Source organism: Microcaecilia unicolor, chromosome 1, assembly GCF_901765095.1.
Source record: "Microcaecilia unicolor chromosome 1, aMicUni1.1, whole genome shotgun sequence".
Taxonomy (NCBI): Eukaryota; Metazoa; Chordata; class Amphibia; order Gymnophiona; family Siphonopidae; genus Microcaecilia; species Microcaecilia unicolor.
Window position 1 is genome coordinate 680,247,656 of NC_044031.1, and position 12,323 is coordinate 680,259,978.

At 45.6% G+C, this 12,323-nt stretch overlaps 1 protein-coding gene across 3 annotated transcripts in view; it reads left to right on the forward strand.

Annotated features, from left to right (window-relative positions):
• Positions 1-12,323, forward strand: part of PKM (pyruvate kinase M1/2) — a 107,651-nt gene that overhangs the window by 62,332 nt on the left and 32,996 nt on the right. For all 3 annotated transcript variants that reach the window (XM_030187784.1, XM_030187776.1, XM_030187767.1), the window contains exon 6: positions 3,423-3,693. In XM_030187784.1, the coding sequence (XP_030043644.1) occupies positions 3,423-3,693 (271 nt within the window). The remainder of the gene's footprint in view (positions 1-3,422; positions 3,694-12,323) is intronic.

Below are 12,323 nucleotides of genomic sequence, written 5' to 3' on the forward strand. Positions count from 1 at the left end.
AATTAGTGCTTATCAACATGTAGAGGGTAAGCCTATCTCTGGACAGCCTTTAGTTGTTCGCTTCCTGAGAGGTTTGCTTTTGTCAAAGCCCCCTGTCAAGGCCTCCACCAGTGTCATGGGATCTCAATGTCGTTCTCACCCAGCTGATGAAAGCTCCTTTTGAGCCACTGAATTCCTGCCATCTGAAGTACTTGACCTGGAAGGTCATTTTCTTGGTGGCTGTTACTTCAGCTCGTAGAGTCAGTGAGCTCCAAGCCCTGGTAGTGCATGCACCTTATATCCAGTTTCATCATAAGAGAGTAGTCCTCCGCACTCATCCTAAGTTCTTGCCGAAGGTGGTGTTTGAGTTCCATCTGAACCAGTCAGTTGTCTTGCCAACATTATTTCCCTGTCCACATACCTGCCGTGGTGAAGACAAGTTGCACACCTTGGACTGTAAGAGAGCATTGGCCTTTTACGTGGAGCGGACAAAGCCCTATAGACCACCCAGTTGTTCATTTCTTTTGATCCCAACAGGAGGGGAGTTGCCATCGGAAAACGCACACGCACAATCTCTAATTGGCTACCGGTTTGCATATCCTTTACTTATGCCCAAGCTGGCCTGACTCTAGAGGGCCATGTCATGGCTCATAATGTAAGAGCCATGGCTGCGTCAGTGGCTCAGTTGAAGTCAGCTTCTATTGAAGAGATTTGCAAGGCTGCAACATGGTCATCCGTCCACACATTCACATCTCACTACTGCCTTCAGCAGGATACCTGATGCGACAGTCGGTTTGGGTAGTCGCTGCTGCAGAATCTGTTCGGGGTTTAGAATCCAAGTCCACCCTCCTAGGCCCATTTCTGTTCTGTTCCAGGCTGCACTCTCACTTGGTTGTGTTCCTTTTCAGGTCAATCTATGTTATGTCCTCGCTGTTGCGAGGCCCTATTGACCAATGCTTATTGTGTTAAGTGAGACTGGGGGCTAGGGATACCCCAATTGTGAGAACAAGCAGCCTGCTTGTTCTCGGAGAAAGTGAAGATACATACCTGTAGCAGGTATTCTCTGAGGACAGCAGGCTGATTGTTCTTACAAACCCACCCTCCTCCCCTTTGGAGTTGTTCCAGTTCTCTATTTTGCTTTTTATTAAACTGAAGAGGGCACGCTCGCGTCACGGGCTGAAGCCGTTCACATATGCACGGAGCATTCTCGAATTCTTTGTTTTGCCATGCAAGTTTTTGCTGGTCCTCCTGGGCCGTCGCGGACGACGACCCAATTGTGAGAACAATCAGCCTGCTGTCCTCTGAGAATACCTGCTACAGGTATGTATCTTCATTTTTCATGAACAGGAAAGTACCTACTATAACTCACCTTGTGCTATTAAGACATGATCTAAGATCTAAAAATCTCCTCTGCCCTAGCTCAGGTTTGCCATTTACAAAAGGGTGTAGTCTGTCTTCAGACTGTTGAAAAGAACTTCTCCTAACACCAAATCCAAAGACTCCACTGGTAACTTCAGCATCAGACTGGATTCCACTGTAGCTTGACCAGCTCCTATGAAGGTTTACGGACCAAGAAAGGGATCTGGGTGTCGTCGTCGATAATACACTGAAACCTTCTGCTCAGTGTGCTGCTGCGGCTAGGAAAGCGAATAGAATGTTGGGTATTAGGAAAGGAATGGAAAACAGGTGTGAGGATGTTATAATGCTGTTGTATCGATTCATGGTGCGACCGCACCGTGAGTATTGTGTTCAGTTCTGGTCGCCGCATCTCAAGAAAGATGTAGTAGAATTGGAAAAGGTGCAGCGAAGGGCGACTAAAATGATAGCGGGGATGGGACGACTTCCCTATGAAGAAAGACTAAGGAGGCTAGGGCTTTTCAGCTTGGAGAAGACAGCTGAGGGGGAGACATGATAAAGGTATATAAACTAATGAGTGGAGTGGAACAGGTGGATGTGAAGCATCTGTTCACGCTTTCCAAAAATGCTCTGTTCACGCTTTCCAAAAATGATAGGAGTAGGGGGCATGCGATGAAACTACAGTGTAGTAAATTTAAAACAAATTGGAGAAAAGTTTTCTTCACCCAACGCATAATTAAACTCTGGAATTCGTTGCCGGAGAACGTGGTGAAGACAGTTAGCTTGGCAGAGTTTAAAAAGGGATTAGACGGTTTCCTAAAGGACAAGTCCATAAACCACTACTAAATGGACTTGGGAAAAATCCACAATTCCAGGAATAACATGTATAGAATGTTTGTACGTTTGGGAAGCTTGCCAGGTGCCCTTGGCCTGGATTAGCCGCTGTCATGGACAGGATGCTGGGCTCGATGGACCCTTGGTCTTTTCCCAGTGTGGCATTACTTATGTACTATCTCTGTGCAGTGATTTTTATTAGCAATCATTTGTTGCCCTATACAGCATGTCTGTTTGTTCACATGCATATTAGCCTGAACATAACGGTAAAAGCTGTGTGGAAGGGACAACATAGTAGGGGCTCTTAGTGAATAAGTGAGAAGAGCAGAATTAATGGTAAAGAATGTGGTGTCGTGCTATACTACTAATTTCTATAGCGCTACTAGACATAAGCAGTGTTGTACACTTGATCATGTAAGAGACACAGGTTTTAGCAGCCTGTTTGGATGTGTGCAGAGAAAGAGGAGTCAGAGATGACCCCCAAGGTTATAAGCTGATAGACGGAGAGGATGAGAGTTAACCACAGAGATGGAGAATGGGGGAAGAGAGGTGGGTTTAGGGGGAAAAGATAAGCTCAGTCTTGGTTGTGTTTAGTTTCAGATGACGGTGAGACATCCAGGCAGCAATGGCAGGCAGGCTGATACTTGGTCCTGGATTCCAAAAATATCTATAGAGAACAAGTAACCACTCTGAAAATCAAACATTGCTCAAATCAGCATTGTTATGCAGAAGTGCTAGGGACAATATTTTCAAAAAAATAAGTGGAGCAAAACCTCTGAAAAATAGCAAGCAACTGATGTATTCATGTCGCAAAGCAGCCTCATTCAAGCACAGGTTAAAAAAAACCCCACTCATGATAAATCCAAGCAGCTTCAGAAACTCGGCACTTATAGTTAAAGTAGCATAGAATCCTATATGTATAAATTCACTGTCTGGAATTTGAAATATGAAAGTTCTTATACTGTGTGTAATTTTAGAGTTAGATGAATATATCGTTCAAAACAGCCCAACAAGGGCTTCTAATTAGCATAATGCTATCTTGCAACTCATTGATTCACCATCTCCAGATAACTTTAAAATGGCTGTGGAGGTATAGATGCTGTTCAAAAATGTCAATCTCATTTTCACACATCAGCAATGACTTATTGCCTTTTTTTTATAGCTTGAGTTCACATCCATTTCAGTTTGAGCAATTTGATTTTTCTGGATCATGATGTACCCATTAACTTTGGGAACTGCCTTCATTTTTATAGGTGCTGATTACTGTATCACCGAAGTGGAAAATGGTGGCTCTTTAGGAAGTAAGAAGGGCGTGAACTTGCCTGGTGCTGCTGTGGACCTTCCTGCCGTCTCTGAGAAAGACATCCAGGACTTGAAATTTGGTGTAGAACAAGGTGTAGACATGGTCTTTGCCTCCTTCATCCGCAAGGCCTCAGATGTCCACGCTGTCAGAAAAGTCTTGGGAGAGAAAGGGGCAAACATTAAGATAATCAGTAAGATAGAGAACCACGAAGGTGTCCGCAGGTAAGTATAGGAGGACTGGTTTAACACAATATATTAGGAAGAGTGGAAAATCTTCAGGGTTTTGAGTCTTTCTGGAGACAACACATCTGTGTACTAGATCAGTGTTTCCCAAGTTGGTCCTGGGGCACCCCCTTGCCAGTCAGGTTTTCAGGATATCCACAATGAATATGCATGAAAGACTTGCATACAATGGAGGCAGTGTATGTAGATCAGTCTCTTGCATATTCATTGTGGATATCCTGAAAACCTGACTGGCAAGGACCAGACTAGTAAACACTGCCTTAAAGCATGGTCTTTATTGACGTTTAGTGCCTAGTATACTATCATGCTGAAATTTATTTTTATTTTTTTTTTTTAACAACAAACATATCCCATAAATAGGTCCTCATTTACACTGTTTCTATTGGTCTCTTAATCTAGTGCTGGATTTACTATTTTATATTGATGCATTAACGCTTGCATAAAATGTTAGTTTCTTAGAATGATATAATTCTTGGTTTGCATAGTTAAATATTTTTAGACTGCAAAAGTTTAATGAGGCTTCAATATTCGATGCTAATTTATCATACCCAGAACAATTTGTAGAATTTTGCTTTTCTTGAAGTTTAGCTGATACCTTTCTTTGGTAGCCCAATGTATGCATTTGGGTACAGTAGACTTCGTGTCCCCAAAGGGCTTACAGAATAAGGGCCTGATCACATACTAATACAATTGTCCCTAGAAAATTGTTTTGCCCTATCTTTTTTTTTTTTTTTTTTTTTTTTTTTCCTCCAGTCTCTCCCAAACTGACCCCACCCCCTTACAAAGCCGCTGTGTTGGCATTGCTGTGTGGCAGCCGCTAGTGTGACTTTGTAAAAAGGGAAGGGGGGGTACATAACCAGTAACAAGATAAATTGAGAAAAATCTGATGTTGAAAAATATCTTAAATTTTACTTGAAGCATTTCAATTTTTCAATTTGTTTTTAATTTTAAGAAGCTATCGGCAGAGAAATATTAAACAGGTTAAAGGCCTCATAGGGAAACACCTGTTTCAGAACACAGCCTTTACTCTATCATTTGACCCCTATAGAACAAGTGAAAACCCTTCACCTTGTATGTGTATGTCACCTCTCGTACTTCGTAATCTTTTGTCCCCTATAGAACAAGTGAAAACCCTTCACCTCCTACTCGGTTGCTGAGGTCAATATGAATATTGATATTGTAATCATCGTAATCAGCATCAGCAGTATAAACATCATAATCATAAGCAGCATAATCATCAGGGAGTCCCCTATAGAATAAGTAAAAACCCGTCACCTCGTATGTGTAAATATCGCAAAACCAGTCAAAAATAATCATGTAAAAACAGCAGTCACTATCGGTATAACAGCACTAAAGCAAGTATAAGTTCACACACCCGATACCTACATATCAAACAGGTTAAGTAGACATGTAAAAGATGTTGCAGCAGAGATGCCTGCTTCTAGGGATTTGAACTAGCGCTGCATTTCAATCGTGATTTAATTGGGTGATTTAAAGCAGTGGTTCCCAAACCTGATCCTGGAGGCACCACAGCCAATAAAACTTTTACAATATCCACAATGAATATTTGAGATTTGCTTGCACTGCCTCCACTGCATGCAAATCTCATGAATATTCATTGTGAATATCCTGAAAACCTGACTGGCTGGGGTGCCTCCTGGATCTGGTTTGGGAACCACTGGATTGAAGCCGCCCCCCCCCCCCCCCCCCCCAGCAGCTCCTTGTGATTGAGCAGTGGGGGGTTGAGTGACTTGTCCTGAATCACAAGTAGGTGGGGTGGGGGAACATACTATCACAATTACAAATTTTAATCAAAATGGGGCCCTAAAAATTAAAGTAATAAGATAAATGCAAAATACAAATTGAAAACAGTTACAAGTTAATCTAAAACAGCATGCAGAATAGGTATAACAGCCTTAGTTTTCACAGCCTGCTTCAGAAAAGCAAGTCTAGTTTAAATCATTAAAAAGAGCGTTGTCATATAAAGATTGAAGTTTAAAAGAGCAATAACTTCAAGCAAAAGTCACTAATTAAAAAAAATTAAAAATGGAAATATCACAGAAACCTACTTAGCTGGCAATCATGCCTTCACAAAGTTCCTCACCCTAACATCCTCCTTCAACCTCCAGCTGTGCTCCACCACCCCTACTCACCGTGACGGCCATTGTCTTGACCTCGTCCTCTCCTCCTCCGGCTCACCCTCCAATTTCCACGCTTCTGCTCTCCCTCTCTCTGATCATCACCTGATCACATTTACACTTCACCCCCCCCCCCCCCGCCCCGTCCAACTTTAACCACCACCTGTACCCATTCAGACTTCCTTCACTACAAATTCATGCTATCCTCCTCCCATTCCTCCCTATTCCTTGCAAAACAGGACTATTTACACCCAATTCTCTCAGCTCCAACCCTCGTTGTCTCTTCACCACCCTTAACGCCCTCCTCAAAGTGCCCCCCACTCCCACTCCCCCTTCACTCTCTCCTCAATCACTGGCTGACTACTTCTGCGACAAGGTGCAAAAGATCAACCTTGAGTTCACTACCAAGCTGCCACCACCTCTTCAGCCTGTAGCCCCATCCAACAACCAACCAACCATGGCCTCTTTCTCCTCCTTTCCTGAGATCACCGAGGATGAAACCTCCCGCCTTCTTTCCTCCTCCGATCCCATCCCCACCAACCTACTTAACACCATCTCCCATACTGTCACCCCCTCCATCTGTCGCATCCTTAACCTTTCTCTCTCCACTGCAACTGTCCCTGACACCTTCAAGCACGCTGTAGTCACACCTCTCCTACCCTTCCTCTCCAAAATACTTGAGCGCGCCGTTCACAGTCGCTGCCTTGATTTTCTCTCCTCATGCCATCCTCGATCCACTTCAATCCGGTTTTCACCCTCTACACTCGACAAACAGCACTCTGTAAAGTCTGCAACGACCTGCTCCTCGCCAAATCCAGAGGCCACTATTCCATCCTCATCCTCCTCGATCTATCCGCTACGTTTGACACTGTCAATCATGATTTACTTCTTGCCACACTGTCCTCTTTTGGGTTCCAAGGCTCTGTCCTCTCCTGGTTCTCCTCTTAACTCTCCCACCGCACCTTCAGAGTACACTCTTATGGGTCTTCCTCCACTCCCATCCCACTATCTGTTGGCGTTCCCCAGGGATCTGTCCTTGGACCCCTTCTCTTCTCAATCTACACCTCTTTCCTAGGCTCACTGATCTCATCTCATGGTTTTCAGTATCATCTTTATGCTGATGACACCCAGCTATATCTCTCCACACCAGACATCACCACGGAGACCCAGGCCAAGGTATCGGCCTGCTTATCCGACATTGCTGCCTGGATGTCCAACTGCCACCTGAAGCTGAACATGTTCAAAACCGAGCTCCTCGTCTTTCCACCTAAACTCACTTCTCCTCTTCCTCCACTCTCTATCTCAGTTGATAAGTCATCCTCCCCGTCCCATCTGCCCGCAACCTCGGAGTCATCTTCGACTCCTCCCTCTCCTCTGTGCATATCCAACAGACTGCCAAGACCTGTCGCTTCTTCCTCTTCAACATCAGCAAAATTCGCCCTTTCCTCTCTGAGCACACCACCCGGTAGTGGGAGGTGGGGCTGGAGGTTGGGAGGCGGGGATAGTGTGGGGCAGACTTATATGGTCTGTGCCAGAGCCAGTGGTGGGAGGCGGGATTGGAGGTTGGGAGGCAGGGATAGCGCTGGGCAGACTTATACGGTCTGTGCCAGAGCCGGTGGTGGGAGGCGGGGATAGTGCTGGGCAGACTTATGCGGTCTGTGCCAGAGCCGGTGGTTGGGAGGCGGGACTGGTGGTTGGGAGGCAGGGCTAGTGCTGGGCAGACTTATACGGTCTGTGCCCTGAAGAGCACAGGTACAAATCAAAAGTAGGGTATACACAAAAGTAGCACACACAAGTTGTCTTGTTGGGCAGACTGGATGGACCGTGCAGGTCTTTTTCTGCCGTCATCTACTATGTTACTATGAGCACACCACCCAAACTCCTGTCCATGCTCTCATTACCTCTCGCCTTGACTACTGCAACTTACTTCTCACCGGCCTCCCCCTTAGCCATCTATCCCCCCTTCAATCCGTTCAGAACGCTGCCGCACGTCTTATATTCCGCCAGAACTGATATACTCATATCACCCCTCTCCTCAAGTCACTTCACTGGCTTCCAATCAGATACCGCATACAATTCAAGCTTCTCCTCCTTACCTACAAATGCACCCGGTCTGCGGTTCCTCACTACCTCTCTACCCTCATCTCCCCCTATTTTCCCGCCCGTAACCTCCGCTCACAGGACAAATCCCTCCTTTCAGTACCCTTCTCCACCACTGCCAACTCCAGGCTCCGCTCATTCTGCCTTGCCTCACCCTATGCCTGGAACAGTCTTCCTCAACCCCTACGCCAAGCCCCCTCCCTACACATCTTCAAATCTCTGCTTAAAACTCACCTCTTCAATGCTGCTTTCAGCACCTAACCTTTCGAGAAATATAGTATGCCCTATCAGATTGACTCTACACTTGTCTTTTAGATTGTACACTTGTCTTTTAGATTGTAAGCTCCTTGAGCAGGGACTGTCCTTCCGTGTTAAATTGTACAGCGCTGCGTAACCCTAGTAGCGCTTTAGAAATGTGTAGTAGTATTTGCAGAGGAGTTTGAGTATATGAAGAAACTTCAGATCAGCATTCCTGGTAGTAATGTAACTGGGGAGGGGGGCCTGGACCCAGGCCTTCTCCAAACATGCAGCACTCCTTTAAATGGCTGGCAGGGATACCAAAGCTCTACCAACCAAAGAAATGCAGTGCCCGAGCCGCTCCTCTCCTTGTGCTGCTTCTGTAATGTGGAAATCTGCAGCAGCGGTGTGCCTCCTGCTGCTAATGCTAGTATTTCTTGTGCATGCTTGGAGTCCTGGAGTCAGCAGCTGGAGGCACACTGCTGACGTCCACATTACAGAAGCAGCACATGGAGGTGGGGAGAGGCTCGGGCACTTCATTTCTTTAGCAGGTGGGGATTCGGCATCCCTGCCAGTAAAGGTATGTAATGTGGGGGAGGAGGAGAAGGAATCGTGTTCCCCCCCCCCACCCTTCCAATTGGGCGGGCTGGCTACACCTGGTTTCTGGGTAAAATGTTATGCACAACCAACTTTAACATACACAGGGTTATGTAAGAAGAATGACACACAGAATGTGCCTGAAAACCTTTGTTCTACATAGTCCCCCAGTCCAACTCCCTGTTCAAACCAACAGGTTCCATATGATTCAATCCATGGTTTTCCTTTGTGGAATAGGTGAACAGTGAGCTCACCCCCAAGGAGAAATAGTTTAAATGCTTCTGTCATACAAAACAGTAGATCATTGAAACTATGTGCAAACTGCAAGCAGTGTGACACAGTAGGAGCTGTAAGATTTTGATGATGCAAATTAAGTCTAGATTTTAAAGGTCTTCATTTTCTCTGCGTAAACCAACTGGCACAGATACCAGAGTGCATAGGCCACTCGAAGTTTGACTTAAGAGATTTTTTAATTGTTACTTTGAACATGTTCAATTGTGCCTGGGAAGGAAGAGGCACAAATACTACAATGTCCATCTGGTTGGCCCTTGTTTTTTTCAAAGACCTTAAAGATGGAACCAGAATAGCTTTATGGTTTTCACCTTTCTTAAAAGCAAACAAAGGGGTCACGTGACGCTATGAACTAGGCAGACGTGGGTTGCTTTGGCTTCGGGACTTCCACCCCTGGATTGATTAATTTTTTTGGTTGCTGGACTGACATTTGACAGAGTGAATTTGTAATTGTCTATGGACAAATATCTCAGCAAATTGCCGATCGGAATGGCGCAGAAATCTGCAAAAAAGAAACTAAAAGCAAGTACCTCAGAGGGGAAGATGGCGGAGGCCGCCTCGAGTGAAGTGATGCCGTCGGGTTTCACTGATCAACAAATGATACGGGTTTCACTGATCAACAAATGATACAACTTACCGCCGCGATTGAGAGAGCGTGGGACCCAAAATGGACCGCTTTAAATAAGCTGGATAATTTCAAGTTACGTTAGATGGTTTGGGGACCCGAACGAATGACTTGGAAACGCGCATGTCGGCGCTGGAGGATGATGCACGTGGGTATGCCCCCGATCTGAGAGATCTTTAACGACAATTGCAAGCCCAGAAGGACAAGCTGGAGGATCTGGAGTGTTTAATTTAATTTTTATACAGGAGGGACGTTCGAGACGCAATAATGTGCGAATCGTGGTCCTTCCGGAGCAATTACCGGAAAAGAACTTAGGGCTCTGGCTCGAAAGTTGGTTGGCGAAGGAGCTGGCCCTCACAGATTCAAGTGGCGACTTGGTGGTAGAACGCGCGTACCGGGTGGGCCACGCGCACCGGGTGGGGCGCAAGGTGGAGGCAACCAACAGGCCATGCGTCGTCGTGGCGAAGATTTTAAACTATAAGCACAGATCAGAGATCCTCCAGGGGTTTAAGCTTCGGAGGGAATCTCTACAATATGAAGGTCAGAAGATTGTGATTTTTCCGGATCACACGCTAGCAGTGCAGGAGCAACGGAAAAAGTTTCATCCTCAGTGCTCCATGTTAGTAGAGAAAAAAAGCAAATTTGCACTGCAATTCCCTGCTAGGCTAAGACTCTGTATCCAAGACCGCTGGCAGACCTGTAATACAATCGCGGAGGCCAAGAAACTGCTGATGGATAACAAGTTAATGGAAGCGGACTGATCAATGCTGTGATGGTAAAAAGTTTAATGAGCTGTTTGTTATAAGGTATTATTCAGCAACCACTGTTAGAATGTTGAAAGACTGTAATTCTGGGGGTGGGGGTCCCACGGCGGTTTGTCCGTGGCTTCTGTACTGAGTAAGATATGTCTGGGGGAAGGGCATTAGGAGGGAATTTTGGGGTTAGATCGGGAGGGAGGGATAGGGTGGGGGGAAGGAGTTACAGGGGAGGGGAAAGACAGGTATTCAACTGTGATGTGAGATTACTTTGCTCAAAGACTAACGAAGCAGATGGGGGAACGAATGAGGTGGATGAGGTATTCACAGAATGGACACACAGTGGGAGAGAGAGGTCTCTGGGGCCAGGCTGGGAGTCCCGGAGATGCGGTGGTTTGGTGGACTTTCATCTTAGCAGAGATAAGGATCATGGATAGATGGGTAATACACGGTTGATCTCTTGGAATGTGTGTGGAATTACCTCCCCAATTAAGAGAACTAAGATACTATCAGCTCTTAAATGTCACAGGGTGGGAGTGGCTTGCTTGCAGGAGACTAGGCTCTCAGGGGAAGAACATGAGAAATTAAAAAGAGGATGGGTGGGGGAGGTGTTTTACTCACCAGCGGCAGGCAGGCGGGGAGGAATAGCAATACTGATTCATAAATCAATGAAGTGCATTGCGAGACTGGCATTTAAAGACGATGAAGGGAGGTATGTGGGAATTCAAGTCACCTTACAAGGGAAAGAGTTTCTCCTGGTGTCGGCCTATGGCCCTAACAAATCAGCTAAACATTTTTATGCTCAGTTATTGGTTCAGTCCCAGGCATATTCAGCCCTTCCTTTGGTGATAGCAGGAGATATGAATCAAGTGATAGACTCGGACCTGGACAGATCCAGTCATTTGCAGCCGGGATCTGCGGCAGAAGTGTCTCTCTTAGATTTATTCTGTCAGAAGGCAGGGCTGTTGGATCCCTGGAGGCTACTTCATGGGGAAGAGAGAGATTACACATATACTTCTAGGGCACATCACTCACAGTCCAGTTTAGACTCTATCTTAACTTCCCCAGATCTGTTTCAAAAGGTAATAGGAGCGACAATAGGTCCGGAAGAGATCTCGGACCACTCCCTTATCTGGATAGATTTAGAACCAATGGCATACTTCCAACAATCCCCAGGGTGGAGTTTCCCATCTTACTTGTTCTCTTCTACAGAATTTAGAGTACTTACAGATGAAGTGGGAAGAGTTTCAATTACACAATCAGGACCACATAGAAGACCCACTCTTATTTTGGTCTACCGCTAAAGCGGTGCTAAGTTAGCCAAAGGAATAGACGTATATCACAAGGAATTGTAGAGTTGGAAAAGAAACTTAGGGGGATAAGGAGACAGTGCGGCAGACGACCAATGCAACAGAATTATGAACTTCTCACCTCCACACCAACAGCATTAAATAGTTTACTTCAGGAAAGCACAGCTAGTTCTCTATTATACAGGAAATACAGGCTATATAAATATGGGGACAAGACAGGAGGGATGCTGGCAAGATTAGTTAAAGGTACTCGGAAGCCTCATTAAATAGCAGCGATATATAGGTGCACAGGAGAGATCACAAAGCTTCCTGAGGAGATAGCACAGATATTTTGCCAGCACTTTGCGGACCTCTATAGGGGAGAGGAAGCTGGGACAGATGAAAGAGGGGATATAAGAACCTATTTGCAGGCAGTACACACGGGGAAGATTGCACCAGACCACCTGGCCTCTTTAAATAAGATGATAGGGGCTAAGGAGCTCCAAAAAGCTATAGGAGCATTAAAACTGCATTCGGCACCGGGGCCCGATGGCCTCTCTGGTGAATTTTATAAGCT